This window comes from Pseudophryne corroboree, chromosome 2 (assembly GCF_028390025.1).
Source record: "Pseudophryne corroboree isolate aPseCor3 chromosome 2, aPseCor3.hap2, whole genome shotgun sequence".
Taxonomy (NCBI): Eukaryota; Metazoa; Chordata; class Amphibia; order Anura; family Myobatrachidae; genus Pseudophryne; species Pseudophryne corroboree.
Genome location: NC_086445.1, coordinates 785,736,398 through 785,753,392, shown reverse-complemented (window position 1 = coordinate 785,753,392; position 16,995 = coordinate 785,736,398). Strand labels below are relative to the sequence as shown.

At 44.5% G+C, this 16,995-nt stretch overlaps 1 protein-coding gene across 3 annotated transcripts in view; it reads right to left on the bottom strand.

The window, feature by feature from the left end:
- Positions 1–3,079: 3,079 nt before the first annotated feature.
- SHROOM2 (shroom family member 2) overlaps positions 3,080–16,995 on the bottom strand; it is a 505,814-nt gene continuing 491,898 nt past the window's right edge. For all 3 annotated transcript variants that reach the window (XM_063955520.1, XM_063955521.1, XM_063955522.1), the window contains 2 exons: positions 8,357–8,629; positions 3,080–4,656 (listed from right to left, as the gene is read on the bottom strand). In XM_063955520.1, coding sequence (XP_063811590.1) covers positions 4,390–4,656; positions 8,357–8,629 — 540 coding nt within the window. In that variant the 3' untranslated portion in view covers positions 3,080–4,389. The remainder of the gene's footprint in view (positions 4,657–8,356; positions 8,630–16,995) is intronic.

Below are 16,995 nucleotides of genomic sequence, written 5' to 3'. Positions count from 1 at the left end.
TGAGGTATGGTGCCAGAGAATGATGGTGAGTAGAATTACAGTTGGTGAGGTATGGTGCCAGGGAGTGATGGAGAATGAGGGGAATTACTGTGTGTGAGGTATGGGGTCTGGTAGAGATTGTGTGTAGAATTACGGTTGATGAGGTATGGTGCCAGAGAATGATGGTGAGTAGAATTACAGTTGGTGAGGTATGGTGCCAGGGAGTGATGGAGAATGAGGGGAATTACAGTGTGTGAGGTATGGGGTCTGGTAGAGATGGTGTGTAGAATTACAGTTGGTGAGGTATGGTGCCAGGGAGTGTGGGTGACTGGAAAATACAGTGGGTGAGGCAATGTTTCAAGAAGTGATGGTGAGTGAGTGGTATTTTTGTTGATGACGTACAGTATGGTGTCAGGGAGCAATGGTGAGTGAGGGTTATTTCTGTGTTTGAGGGATACGGTCTGGGTGGTGAGTATCAAAGACGATACTACTGTAGAGTATAACGTGATTATAAAATATCTTATTTTTTGCTTCAGCAGTCAGCACAATAATACGGGTGGTATTCATGTGACAGTCACATGACCTCCTCCACCAGCCCGGCGGCTCACTATCCCGATGGTCGGCATGCCGACCAACAGGGACTATTTCCACTCGTGGGTGTCCACTACACCCATAGAGTGGAAATAGAACCCGTGGCGACCGCAGATCGCCACCGAGCCCGCAGCGTGGCGAGCCCGCAAGGGGCTTGCTGCACTCGCCCCTCCCCGCTGGGATCCTGGCGTCGGTATGCTGCCGGGATCCCGGCGTCGGTAAGCTGACCGGCGGTCTCCTGACCGCCGGTCAGCAGTACTACACCCCAATAATACATATCAATGCATAGGTTCCATCAAAGCAAGTATTTGTCTATGGATTGATTATGTTACAAATACTGCATTTGTAGTGCTGGGAGTATTTACACATGACCCCCACAAACCATAATCTGACCCTGCAATACAGTATGTAGGAATATTTTATCACATTTAACCATGTTTGTAAAGGTATCCATACAATTAAATAAATCTTCTGACATTGTAATTTACGCAACTGGAAAATGTAGTAATATTCTTCAGTTAGTCATGAGAAATGTTATTTATGTACTTTTCATATATTTTATGAGACCTAAGTTCTTTAATATTATGCCATTTTACAAAAACTACATAAGCTTACCTTGTTCTATGTGTCAAATATAACCAGTGTTCTCCCCACTGGTTCAGGTGGGCCGTCCAGCAAAATTACGCTGCTGCCTGGCACTTTCAGTCACTACTGTCACTAACTATTTAAATTTGGTGCCGTTCGTCAGCCAATCATGGCTCGCAAACAGACTGCCAATCACAAGCAGCTGCGGCAAGCCAATCACGGCTCCCAGAGGTCTGCCTGCGTCAGATGCCACCAAGCAGAGCCTTCATTTCAGTGACAGCGGTGAGCACACATCTCCTGAAGAGCTCCGGTTGCCGCCGGCTAGCACGGGTCAGCGGCAGAAGAAAGAAGATGAGGATCGATGAGTGCTGCAGCTGGTGGGAAGCAAAGAGCTGAACGAAGCTCCCTGATGCAGCTTCCCCTAACGTACCGGTAACGGCCTTGGCCACTAGTAACACACCCTTCCTCCCTAGACTACTAGGTTTTGGGAATTAGGCCGTGGGTACAATCAGGCCTCAGGCCTGTGGGGGCATGTTAGGCGTGCAGAGGGCCCGTGCCACAAATAAAAGTAAATTTTGGCATTAGGTCCAGGTCACTTTATGTGCCCTAATGTAGGCAGGCAATAGCTTGAGCCCCTGCAAAGTGGCTGGGCATTAGGCCCAGTCCACTCTTTAGTATCAGATAAGTAGGGAGCGCACCTACGGTGTGGCATAATGGATATAAGGGGCACTACTGTGTGATGCTGTATAAGTGACCATACTGTGTGATGGTATAAAAGGGGAACTACAATGTGTCGTGATATATAAGGGGCACTACTGTGCGGGCCTAATGGTTATAAGGGGTACTACTGTGTCATGATATATAAGGGGCACAACAGTGTGGGCATAATGTGCAAAAAGGAGCCATGTTGTGTGGGCATAATGGACTTGATTCAGTAAGGATTGCTAATTAGCAGAATTTGCAATCCTTTGGATCACGTTAGGGGCCGCCCAGCATGCTAACAGCCCCCACCCGACCACGCAGAAATTGCGGTCACACCACAATTTCAGCGTGATCGCTAAAATTAAGGAAGCCTCTTGCCAGCGCAGCCTAGCTGCACCCGCACAAGGCCCGCTGCCATACATAGTAACATAGCCCTACACCCACCATACATAGTAACATAGCCCTGCGACCGCATCCTTTTAGAATTTTTGGTGGTCGGATCGCGTATTGCGATCCAACCTGAATCGGGTCCATTGTGCAATAAGAGGCCATACTATGGGCATAATATGAGGTAAGGGGCCATACTGTGTGGGCATAATGTGAATCAGTACTATTGTGTGGCCACGCCCCTTCCCCATGAGGCCACACCTTTTTTGCATGAAGGCCTGCAGACGCCTACAGTACTTTTTGATGCCACCCGACTGGCAAAATTTTCAAAGGGAGAACACTAATAACTGATACTGTTAAACAAATAAACACTAAATAAATACAATACACTTTTCGCTCACAGACTAGCACTGTTTTTTGGGGATATGGATGACATTTCATGTTATCTCATCAAAATAAACAAGCCATGTGTCAGCCTTCGTTCATGTAAACAGATGTAGTAATATTTAAGGTACTGCGTGAATTACTGCCAGAAATGTAGAGTATATAATATATACATACACACATATATAGACTGTACTACATGCTGTGTATACATAGGGTTGCTGTGCCAAGCTCAAGGTGCACCACACGGTATTAGAGTGCAGAGAACACACAGGCAGCGGAATCCCACAAGTGAAGAATGGGGGAAGACACTATTATTATATGTACTATATGTGGAATCACATAGATTAGAACTTTCCTGTGAAGAAATGTGTTAAGATGAAATAGGTGTACCCCCTGATTAAGCAGTTTCCCCTGGACAGAACAATAGCACTTTCATCACCGTGACACATAGTGTAAAAACATTTAGCAACACCTTTTATTTTGTGCTTTATAACTTGCAATTTTCCAATGCTGCATACGATGGCATTTAGCCAATGGCAGTTATCCAAACACAGACATCTGGAATCTAAAATCAAGTACTGCAATTAAAACACCTCTGAGGAAGAGCAAAACAATATAAATGTCCATTTTAGGAGATATACTGTAAAGTTTAATGATATGGAGATTTACACAACCGATTGAAAATTCAGATTTTCAGGCTACCCCTTTAAGAAACACATAGGTGAATATTTCTTTGAGGAAAACAATCTACAGTCTTTAGCAAATCAGCGGCTTGTACAGCCCAGAGATCACATGTATAGGAAATGGAGTAACAGACAACTGCCTATATTTCGGTTACTAATATAATTTACACATAATATACATCAGTAAGATGACACACTTCCAAGTGCTGGCTAAGCTTTTCCTGTGCATCCATCTGGTTAGAGACAGTTAGTTGGTCATAGTCTTCCTCCCTCACACCAGTGTCTACTGACTGTGTAGGCCTCTCCCTATCAAAAGCCTTCACTGACCTACAGACCAGATAAATGGCTTTGCTGGTTGGAACTGAAGGGAAAATATGACAAAGGAAACTAAACAAAGAGCTGCTATGTTCAGCTGTCCATTCTACGGTGTCATGGTGATGATGTAGTGATTTATATATACTTTATGGGTCCTCTCTGGTTATTATCATAATAAATAAAATATATGTAAAAGATACCATTTGCTTTTTTATTGCTCATTCCCAAGAACCGCAGACAACAGCAGATTGCAGGGTGATATATAATACCCCTGCATGACTGTGGCAGGATCAGACCAGAACAGACACAATGAAATCTTCTCCTAACGATTCATTATGTAACTGTTACATAGAACAACTTTTAATGAGCTCAGAATTGTGGTCATTTGCATGATCACTGTGCTGCGGGGGGGTTTGGTAACAAGGAATTTATGTTACACATAAAAGAATAACGATAATGGCTACATGCAGTATACTGTAACAAAGTTCACTATACGGACGATTTCAAATTGTACATTTAAGTTTACATTTTAAACAGAAACATCTATCCTATGGATCTATAGCATGGAGTCCCATGTAGAGTCCAACATAAAATAGAAAAATTAAATATATATAATCCAAACAAAATAATTATTGCTAACGAGAAGCATTTTTCATTTTGTGTAACATCCACTCGAAGGGTTCTACTCATTTTCACATATTTAGATTAAGAAACGCGTGGAGAAGGCCGGCCAGAAGTCCAGCTTTGGCTCTGCCATTCTCTACTTGATTCGTTCGGAGGGCAGGCTGTCGGTCAAACATTTGAGTTGTTCTTCTCCCAGCTTGATTTTGTCTTCCAGTTCCCGTTGCTCGAGGATCAGTGCCGATTTCATCTTTACAAAGTGCTCATAGTCTGCAAGGTTTTCCTCGTTCAGGTAACTAGCCAAAATGTCGAAAACCGTACGCTCGCGACGGTCCAAGTTCTCTTTTAGTTCCTTTGCGTCTTCATGCTGCCGTGTCAGCAGCTTCCTCTTCTCAACTAGTGTCCTCTGAAAAGATGAAGAGACAACTGATTGACATGATGCTATAACAGAAGAATGTAAAGCAGTTACAGTAGCAGACAATAACACAAGGAAAATGTTTATGATGGTAGCGAACATAATATAGGAGGCAGAAGCTGTCATATTGTACGTTTCTCATACAGAATGACATTTTTCTAGCAACCATAGTGTAACAATGATCATTTACAGAAGAAACCAACTGTATAACATAGTACAACATACAAATGTGCAGCTATCTCACCGTCACTCTGAAACAAAACATGTCACAATATGACATGGATCGTGTCAACATTATCTGTACAATCTTGCATGAATAACTATAAAAGACTGAGCTACCTAGAAGTGTGTGACTGAGACCTCACTCAGGAAAGTAACACTCCCTGCTGCCACCTTGTGGTGTACAACGGAAGGAGGGATGGCTATTTCTACCTGTCAGCCAAGTGTTTATTTCCATTTTATTGAATGTAAGATTTCCAGATGTATCCTGACTTACTAGGTGTCCTTACAGGGTGTAGTATGGTATGCCGGCGGTCGGGCTCCCGGCGACCAGCATACCGGCGCCGGAATCCCGACCGCCGGCATACCAACAGCTGGGTGAGCGCAAATGAGCCCCTTGCGGGCACGGTGGTGCGCCACGCGCGCCATGCTATCTATTCTCCCTCCAGGGGGGTTGTGCACCCCCAAGAGGGAGAAGAACTGTCGGTATGCCGGCGGCCGAGATTCCGGCGCCGGTATGCTGGTCGTCGGGAGCCCGGCCGCTGGCAAAGTGAAAACCACACCATATGGCATTAGACGCCAGGAGTGACTGAGACACTCTGAGTGGAGAAGTAAATGTTTCATACATAATACATGTGTTATTGGAAGCAATGCCTAAGTGGTTCCCAAGCTGGGTGCCGTGTTAGTGTCCAGACCAAGTAAAATTATTTATGGTCAATGTGATATGCAACACCAGTGCGTGTCTCTACCAATCATAAAATATGTGGGCAAATAGAAGAGCAACCTGTCAACCACCACATAACTGAACCTACGGATGACATATAAGCACAATTCTACTTAATTTAAAATTTCTCAATAAGAAACTGTTGGCCTAGGGGTGCCGTGAAACAAAATGCTGATACTCTAGTCTAGGGTATCATTATTCAATAAAGTTTGGGAACCACTGGCCTAATGGGTAAAGCATAATTCCCTTATTCTTGTGTTGTACACAATTTCCCATTGCTGTATAACTCAATATTTATCTTCATCTGGGAACATTCATGAATCAGTGTCACAAACAAATTGTGTAGACAAAAATCTTTAAACTGAACTGTCATTTTTTAATTTGCAAACTTCCTTTTCCTCAGAGATGTATGTGTACAATGTCTGGGTGCACAGGAATATGGAGTCATACACAGGACAGGACCATAATGTCACAAAGAGCAGATTTGCAGATAATACACAGTGTAGTACTTGCGTAGAGAAAACTAGCGCTATTCAAACACTTTTCTGACAGATAAAACTTATTACAGCACATGTGCAAGGTATTCATCACAGGAGATGTATACAATCTGTCACCTCTAGTTTGCATAAATGTAATTTTTTTGGAATGACATCGTGGCATTACTCCTAGTATTCAGCACTGACGCTGAGTGAGAATTTCTATAAATGTTTCCTAGGGTTTAATGCCATCACATTCATGTTTAAATCTACTTGACAAGCCCTTGCCTGACCGTCTGCGTTAAAGAGAAGACAGTAAAAGCTCTCACAGATAACGCTCATCTATTTCCAGTCATTACTCAGATAAGCCTGTACCTTATTCAGCCTTCATGGTAAAGACACTAAAATGTGTATATTCCCTTGTATGCAGATTCGCACACATCCTGCACTGTTACTGCGTATACCTAGTGTGCTACTAGTTATCATCACCACCAGTGTTCACTTGCACCTACCCTATACTAGGTGCAAGAGACACACCTGGAAGCAGATGTAATTACATTTACATACAACTCTTCTCAGCCCATAGTCCCAATGACACGCCATCACTGATCCCTGCCTATGTGACAGCGTTTTTGTAACCCAGTTCCGCCTCTTCAGTTGTATATGTAGATGAGATCACATGTGCTTGGCTCTGCATTGCCTGTATTTGTGTGAGCTCTTGACCAGATACAGGATACACTGGGCAAATGGGTGTACATGCAACGCAGCATCAGTCCCCAAGCCTCTCGCAAAATGGATTTATTGGAAAAACAGTAGCGTGAATATAATACTTCTGATATAGAGCACATATAAGACCTTAATCAATAGCAAAATCCGTGAAATTAATTACAACAATAGGGTTTATAATTTACAAAAATAAAACCAAAAAAATGGCCAGTCAGCCGCAAAAAACAGAGGAGGAGGTCAATACATTCTTTATACAGTTGTGTCCTCACAAATCTAGCCTCTATACACCACGCAGCGTGAGATGGCTGGCATGAGTGAGGTGCTAGGGTCGGGCATTTTTTTCTGTTACGGTTGCAGTAAATGGGTCATAGCCGCAATGCGTTGTGACTAAAGGGCCCCATACACTACAACGATATGTCTGAGGCTGAAGTCGGAGGCGATTTCCCTTGAACTCTCCCGGGAACTTCCCGGGAGTGGTTCCATACGATTCCAAACTATTTGGTACATTTTGCATGCAATATATCGTATGCGATCCCAGCCATGCCTGCGGGAACAGACATATCACGAGTGCAGCACTAACGATCTAGGGGAGCCGATCCGACCCTCATGGGAACGCGCATCGGATCGGATGCTTGACTTCACACGATATATCAGCCCGAATGACCGAAATTGGATGAAATCGGGCATTACCGTTCTAGTGTATGGGGCCCTTAAGAAGCACCAGGAGATTTGGTACGTGACACTTGTATTTCTGTGTGTGACTGAGTCTGTATATGGAGCACAGTTGAACTTGGCATGGAAAAACTGGTTCTGATAAAGAAAATAGACATTAGGTCGACAGTAAAAGGTCGACAAGGTCAAAAGGTCGACACACAAAAAAATGGTACTGTTTTTAAAAAAAAGTTACCCCAATTTTTTTTTTATGCATCCCCTGTGGGCTCACTTCGCCCGCCACACTTCGGGCGCAGTGGCTCGCTCCGCTTGCCACAAGGTTACGAAAAGTCATGGTTTGTGACATGGATAGTAAATGCAGCAAAAGTTTAAAAACCCTAAAATAACATGTGTAGACCTTTAGACCCTGTCGATCTAATGCATGTAAACCATTAGTGGTCAACCTATTGACTGTAGACCTTTTTAGTGTAGCTCTATAGACTGGATACCGGAAAAACTCTGCGGCCGCTGCGGCATAGCACTCTGTATACAGATTAAGAGACTCAGTCGCACACAAATATATGTGTTGCATATCAGCACAGTCTCCTGGTGCATCGAGTTGAAACTAAGATCCCAGAGGGAGCAGCCAAAAAGTCTGCAAGTAAAGTTATACATTTGAAGGCTTCACAATCATTCTTGAGAGTTCAGTAAGAAGCATGCACTAGATGCAGAAGATATTTCACCAGCTACACTAAGCAGAAAAACAAGGTACAGTACCATATGGATAAAGCTTCTTTTACCTATACAGAAAACTGCAGACTACATTTTCAGAATCTAGAGTACAAGGAGAGCATTACGTTTAAAAAATTTCCACTACAATTTATGTTGGACTTACTCGTTCTTCAGGCGAAGCAGTTTCATCTAAGTTATTAAGGGCATTTTCCACCCGGGCAAGCCTTCCAGAAAGCGACAGAAGAAGATTCACTATTTTCTCTAGGTCTCCAATAAACATTCGGAACTTGTCAAACTCATTTGGTTTGCAAACCTCTTTCACGATGACCTCGACCTCCTCTCCTAAAGCGTTGTTACACTGGATGTCCTCCAAGAGGGTTTCTCTAGCTTCCCGAAGAACCTGCAGCTTCTTACTGATACTGTCTATCAGTTCTTGCTGTGGAAAACAGAAATCAATAGATATCAAAATAAGTCCGTTTTAAAAATATACAGAAAGAAAAAAATATGCATGGAAAATGAAAAACGATAAGCCTGGCAAAGTAACAGTAATCAAAGTCTTGCCATATATATCCCAACTCGTATCCAACTGAAGTAGGCTTCAATTTAGAGTTATTGTACTTATTTAGATAGTTGCTTTATTTTTGCTTATTGTTAACCAGAATATAAGTACTACAGTCCCAGGATTATTCTAATGTAATTTCAAGTAGAAGACCCCTCATAATATTATCATTGTTGATACAAATAAAAAAATAAAAAAGGAGGGGGGAGGGGTAAATGGAAACAAAAGTAAGGTCTTGGGTTGTGCAATTATCTTTTTTTTCTATGAAAAAATAGCCCTATCAATCTAGTATACAATATGCAATAATGAGCGCAATCTATCACCAACTTTATCATGTACACCGTGTTGGAGACATTGCCGATACATTGCCAATGCCTATTCTAAGGACTAAAACTATGTCAATCCTATTATGCTGACTGCTGAACTGCTTGTTAACAACTACACAAATGGAACTCCCTATGGTGACCAATAATATACAGCATATGCAGAGCCCAATAGTGACTACTATATAAATGTAGAGCACATTAGTGACTACTATAAAATTACAGAGCCCATTAGCGACTACTATATATATGCAGAACCCATTGACTACTATATACATGCCAAGCCCACTAGTGACTATTATACAAATGCAGAGCCCATTAGTGACTAATATACACATATGCAGAACCCATTAGTGACTACTGTACAACGCAGAGCCAATAGACTACCATACAAATGCACAGCCTATTGACTATAGAAATGCAGTTGTAGTGAGTACTATACAAATGCAGAGCCCAATAGTAAGTACTATACAAATGCAGAGCCCAACAGAGAGTACTATACAAATGCAGAGCCCATTAGTGACTACTATACAAATGCAGAGGCCATTGCATACTTACATACATTTATTGTCTCCTCTTCGGAATAAGCATGGAGAGGAGACACTGCAGGACACTTTGGGTGGTGGGGCTGTCTGTCGCGCCATTAAGCCCCGCCCTGATTCACAGGGTGGAGGCAGGGCTAAATTACGCAAATTTGTTACATTTCACCCCACCCCCTCTTACGGAGCCACAAATCACAGGTATAATCTCCTCATCCTGCCCGCTTCACTAGGAAGTAGGTAAGATGCGGGTGATTCGGCCACTCTTCCGTGGGTGTAGTGGGAGAGTAGGCACGTATGGCCCATTGATGACTACAACACAATGCAGTTAGTCTAGTTATCAAAATGCTTTTTAACTATATAGTGGGCTCTGCACTTGTACTAGGTTTTCAGTCACACCCCTCAGCCACGTTCTGGGATTTCTTCAGACAGTCTTGAAATTACAGTATAAGCAAACCAGAAATTAGATTAATTACCATTAAATAAATAATTAATAATAATAAAAAAGATTAACCTGATTGTCTCCTTATAAAATATATGCTGCTCCCACAATATATTGATATTTTATTATATGTCATTTTGAATATTACAACTTAAAATTGTTAATTGTATGCGCTGTCTTTAAAGTATATTTAAAATGATAAAGTCCGTAGGAGGGTTGCCAATCCCAGTCAGTGTGGATAGTTAATGTGGCTTTTAATCTGCAGATCCTGAGTAAGTGAAAAGTAGGGAATAACCTTTATTTAAGGTAAAAATGTTAGGACTCAGATCAGAACCTCTGGTACAGCCAATAAATTAATAATCACGCACTTGGAGGCATTTAAAATAAGATTTTAAACCTACCGATAAATCTATTTCTCCTAGTCCGTAGAGGATGCTGGGGACTCCGTAAGGACCATGGGGTATAGACGGGCTCCGCAGGAGATAGGGCACCTAAAAAGAACTTTGACTATGGGTGTGCACTGGCTCCTCCCTCTATGCCCCTCCTCCAGACCTCAGTTAGAGAACTGTGCCCAGAGGAGATGGACAATACAAGGCAGGATTTAGCAATCCAAGGGCAAGATTCATACCAGCCCACACCAATCATACCATGTAACCTGGAACATACATAACCAGTTAACAGTATGAACAAATTACAGTAACGGTCCAAGACCGATGTCAACTGTAACATAACCCTTATGTAAGCAACAACTGTATACAAGTCTTGCAGAGTTTCCGCACTGGGACGGGCGCCCAGCATCCTCTACGGACTAGGAGAAATAGATTTACCGGTAGGTTTAAAATCTTATTTTCTCTTACGTCCTAGAGGATGCTGGGGACTCCGTAAGGACCATGGGGTTTATACCAAAGCATCCAATCGGGCGGGAGAGTGCGTATGACTCTCCAGCACCGACTGAGCAAACGCTAGGTCCTCATCAGCCAGGGTATCAAACTTGTAGAATTTAGCAAAAGTGTTTGACCCCGACCAAGTTGCCGCTCGGCAAAGTTGTAAAGCCGAGACGCCTCGGGCAGCTGCCCAAGAAGAGCCCATCTTCCTAGTGGAATGGGCCTTAACCGAATTTGGTACCGGCAATCCAGCCGTAGAGTGAGCCTGCTGAATCGTATTACAGATCCAGCGAGCAATAGTCTGCTTCGAAGCAGGAGCGCCAATCTTATTGGCCGCATACAGGATAAACAGAGCCTCTGTTTTCCTAATTCTAGCCGTCCTGGCTACATAAATTTTTAAGGCCCTGACTACGTCCAGGGATCTGGAATCCTCCAGGTCACTTGTAGCCACAGGCACCACAATAGGTTGATTCATATGGAACGAAGAAACCACTTTAGGCAAAAATTGCGGACGTGTCCTCAATTCAGCTCGATCCACATGAAAAATCAAGTAGGGGCTCTTGTGTGACAAAGCCGCCAATTCTGACACTCGCCTTGCTGATGCTAAGGCCAACAACAGGACCACCTTCCAGGTAAGAAATTTCAACTCAACCTTGTTAAGCGGTTCAAACCAGTGTGATTTCAGGTCCCATGGTGCCACTGGAGGCACAAAAGGGGGCTGGATGTGCAGCACTCCCTTTACAAACGTCTGGACTTCTGGAAGAGAAGCCAATTCCTTCTGAAAGAAAATCGAGAGGGCCGAAATCTGTACCTTAACAGAGCCTAATTTCAGGGCCATATCCACTCCTGTCTGTAGGAAGTGGAGAAGACGACCCAGATGAAAATCTTCCGTAGGTGCATTCTTGGTCTCACACCAAGACACATACTTTCGCCAGATACGGTGATAATGTTTTATCGTCACCTCCTTCCTAGCCTTTATTAACGTAGGGATGACCTCTTCCGGAATCCCCTTTTTCGCTAGGAATCGGCGTTCAACCGCCATGCCGTCAAACGTAACCGCGGCAAGTCTTGAAATACACAGGGCCCCTGCTGCAACAGGTCTTCCCTCAGAGGAAGAGGCCAGGGATCTACTGTGAGCATCTCTTGTAGATCCGAGTACCAGGCCCTTCGAGGCCAGTCTGGGACAACGAGTATCGTTCGTACTCTTCGTCGTCTTATGATCCTCAACACTTTTGTGATGAGAGGAAGAGGAGGAAACACGTAGACCGATTTGAACACCCACGGTGTTACCAGAGCGTCCACTGCTATTGCCTGAGGGTCCCGAGACCTGGCACAGTACCTCTGAAGTTTTTTTGTTGAGGCGTGACGCCATCATGTCTATTTGAGGAGTTCCCCAAAGACTTGTTACGTCTGCAAAGACTTCTTGATGAAGTCCCCACTCTCCTGGATGGAGATCGTGTCTGCTGAGGAAGTCTGCTTCCCAGTTGTCCACTCCCGGAATGAAGACAGCTGACAGAGCGCTTACATGATTTTCCGCCCAGCGAAGGATCCTTGTGGCTTCCGCCATCGCGACTCTGCTATTTGTCCCACCTTGGCGGTTCACATGAGCCACTGCTGTGACATTGTCTGATTGAATCAGAACCGGTAGGTTTAGAAGAAAACGCTCCGCTTGTCGAAGGCCGTTGTAAATGGCCCTGAGTTCCAACACACTGATGTGTAGACAGGACTCCTGGTCTGACCAAAGACCCTGAAAATGTTTTTCCCTGTGTGACCGCTCCCCATCCTCGGAGGCTCGCGTCCGTGGTAACCAGGATCCAATCCTGAATTCCGAACCTGCGACCCTCCAGGAGGTGAGCACTTTGCAACCACCACAGGAGGGAAACTCTGGTCCCTGGGGACAGAGTTAATTTCCGATGTAAGTGCAGATGGGACCCGGACCACTTGTCCAGAAGGTCCCATTGAAAAGTCCTTGCATGGAACCTGCCGAAAGGAATGGCCTCGTAGGCCGCCACCATTTTCTCCAGAACTCGAGTGCATTGGTGAACTGACACCCTTTTCGGTTTTAGCAGGTCTCTGACCATGTTCTGTATGTCTTGGGCTTTCTCTATTGGGAGGAAGACCTTCATTTGTTCCGTATCCAGTATCATACCTAGGAACGGTAGTCGAGTTGTCGGAATCAACTGTGACTTCGGTAGATTTAGAATCCAACCGTGTTGCTGGAGCACTCTCAACGAAAGCGCCACACTGTTCAGCAATTTCTCCCTTGATCTCGCTTTTATCAGGAGATCGTCCAAGTATGGGATAATTGTGACTCCATGCTTGCGCAGGACCACCATCATTTCCGCCATTATCTTGGTGAAAATCCTCGGAGCCGTGGAGAGTCCAAGCGGCAACGTCTGAAATTGGTAATGACAATCCTGTACAGCGAATCTCAGGTATTCCTGATGGGGGGCATATATGGGGACATGAAGGTACGCATTCTTTATGTCCAGAGACACCATAAACTCCCCCTCCTCCATGTTGGCTATTATCGCTCTGAGAGATTCCATTTTGAATTTGAATCTTCTTATGTACAGGTTTAGGGATTTCAGATTCAAAATAGGTCTGACCGAACCGTCCGGTTTCGGGACCACAAATAGGGTTGAATAATAACCTCTTCTCTGCTGGTGCAGGGGAACCTTGATTATCACTTGCTGTATACACAACGTTTGAATTGCAGCTAACACTACATCCCTTTCCGATGTGGAAGCTGGTAGGGCCAATTTGAAAAATCGGCGCGGGGGCACCTCCTCGAATTCCAATTTGTAACCCTGGGAAACTATTTCCAACACCCAGGGATTCAGGTCCGAACTGACCCAGGCCTGACTGAAAAGTCGAAGACGTGCCCCCACCGGTGCGGACTCCCTCAGGGGAGCCCCAGCGTCATGCTGTGGGTTTTTAAGCAGCCGGGGAGGACTTTGGTTCCTGGGCACCTGCCGATGCAGGTGCTCTCTTGCCTCTGCCCTTACCTCTGGCGAGGAAAGAGGTTCCCCGACCTCTTTTGGACTTGTGCGACCGAAAGGACTGCATCTGATAGGGTATTACTTTCTTTTGCTGTTGGGGAATATATGTTAAAAAATTTGATTTACCTGCTGTGGCTGTGGAAACCAGGTCCGTCAGCCCATCCCCAAACAATACATCACCCTTGTAGGGTAGTACTTCCATATGTTTCTTGGAATCCGCATCACCCGTCCATTGGCGAGTCCATAAGGATCTTCTCGCTGAGACAGACATGGCATTGGCCCTAGAAGCTAGCAATCCAATGTCCCTTTGAGCATCCCTCATAAATAAGACTGCGTCTTTAATATGGGCTAGAGTTAGGAATATAGTATCCTTATCCATATTATCAAATTGATCTGTCAGCTCATCTGTCCAAGCTGCAATTGCGCTACACACCCATGCCGACGCAATTGTCGGTCTTAGCACAGCACCTGTATGAGAATAAATACACTTTAAGGTAGTTTCTTGCCTGCGATCTGCAGGGTCCTTAAGGGCTGCTGTGTCAGGAGACGGTAGCGACACTTTCTTGGACAAGCGCGTCAGGGATTTGTCCACAGTGGGGGGTGATTCCCAAATCTCCCTGTCCTGCTTAGGGAAGGGGTATACCATATAAATTCTTTTGGGGATCTGCGGTCTCTTATCCGGAGTCTCCCAAGCTTTTCCAAAGAATTCATTTAATTCATGAGATGTGGGAAAGTTAATAATCTGTTTATTTTCCTTAAACATGTGTACCCTTGTGTCGGGGACAGAGGGTTCATCTACAATATGCAACACATCCCTTATTGCCACAATCATACACTGAATGGTTTTAGTCACCCTAGGGTGCAATTTTACTTCGTCATAGTCGACACTGGAATCAGAATCTGTGTCGGTAGCAGTGTCTTGTGTTAAGGGAAGCTTTTGAGACCCCGACGGGCCCTGTGAGTCGGTCCAATCTGAGGATTGACCCCCTGATGTCCCCCCCTAAATCAGCCTTATCAAGCCTTTTATGTAAAGATGCCACACTTGCATTCAACATATGCCACAAGTCCATCCAATCTGGAGTCGGCACAACCGACGGGGACACACCACTCATTTGCTCCACCTCCTCCTTGGAAAAGCCTTCTGCTTCAGACATGTCGACACCACGTACCGACAACCCCCACACACCCAGGGATTAACCTATAAGGGGACAAAACCCCAACCAGGCCCTTAGGAGAGACAGAGAGAGAGTATGCCAGCACACATCCAGCGCTTAATAACACTGGAAAAATATGACCAGATAGCGCTTTTATATATATATATAAAATGACCAGATTCCCACTCACTGCGCTCAAAATGCCCCCTCCTCTTTTTTCCAGCCTGAATGTTCAGCAGGGGAGAGACCAGGGAGCCAGCGTTTTCCTCATGCAGCTTCTGTGGAGAAAATGGCGCTGGTTAGTGCTGGGGATCAAGCTCCGCCCACCCGACGGCGGGCTTCGGTCCCGGTGATTTTTTTATAGAAAATGGCGGGGGATCGTAGAATTACTGCCCAGCAGCCTAATCTACCTTGTCAGTGCCCAAATGTGAGGTTTATTGCTGCCCAGGACGCCCCCCCTGCGCCCTGCACCCTTCAGTGCTGCTCTGTGTGTGTGAATGTTAGCAATGGCGCGCAGCTTACCGCTGCGCACCTTACCTCATGAAGATCTGATGTCTTCTGCCGCCTATGATGTCTTCTGCCTTCTCATACTCACCCGGCTTCTATCTTCGGCATCTGTGAGGAGGACGGCGGCGCGGCTCCGGGACGAACCCCAGGTGAGACCTGTGTTCCGACTCCCTCTGGAGCTAATGGTGTCCAGTAGCCTTAGAAACAGAGCCCAACTTGACAAGCCAGCTCTGCTTCTCTCTCCTCGATCCCACGATGCAGGGAGCCTGTTGCCAACAGGACTCCCTGAAAATAAAAAACCTAACAAAATTCTTTTTCCACAGAAAACTCTGGAGAGCTCTCTGCAGTGCACCCATTCTCCTCTGGGCACAAGATCTAACGGAGGTCTGGAGGAGGGGCATAGAGGGAGGAGCCAGTGCACACCCATAGTCAAAGTTCTTTTTAGGTGCCCTATTCCCTGCGGAGCCCGTCTATACCCCATGGTCCTTACGGAGTCCCCAGCATCCTCTAGGACGTAAGAGAAATAAATAAACTGGAAGATAATGACGTGTTATTTTTTAGGTGATTCTCTGGAAAATGGGTTTAATTATATAGGACATGTATTTGTGGAGTTGTATAGATAGAAATGTGTTTCAAATGTACAGATTGGCGTTACAAGTGTTTATTTCCACAATCTTTTCAAACATCGATATAAATAATTAAAATCAAATTACATTATATACATTTTTCTGTGACCCAAAATATGGTAGATGCTTTAATCTGGTGAAAAACACTTGATTTCTATAATTTTTCACTGTTAATAAAAATAATTTTTAACTGTTAATAAGAACCTCAAATATTTTTCTCATGGCCAAAAATAGCATCCTAGGGGTATAGTTACTAGAGTGTAGGTTTACAGAAGTGGAGATGTTGCCCACAGCAACCAATCAGAGTCTAGCTTTTATCTTCTAGAACAGAGGTTCTCAAACTCGGTCCTCGGGGCCCACACAGTGCATGTTTTGCAGGTCTCCTCACAGAATCGCAAGTGAAATAATTAGCTCCACCTGTGGACCTTTTAAAATGTGTCAGTGAGTAATTAATACACCTGTGCACCTGCTGGGTTACCTGCAAAACATGCACTGTGTGGGCTCCCGAGGACCTAGTTTGAGAACCTCTGTTCTAGAAAGTGCTAGATAAATTATATGTAGACTTATATTGGTTGCTATGGGCAACATCTCTACTTCTATAAATATATCCCGTATACTGTTAGCCAATGTTATTTGCCACTTTTCTGCGGTTCAGGGTGATTACCCCACTTTTTTCCGGTCGTGAACTGTAGAATTACAGCACAGGTGCTGCGAGTAGGCTTTTACAATTGAATTGCATGGCTCTTGGGAGTGTGCATGCTGAAAA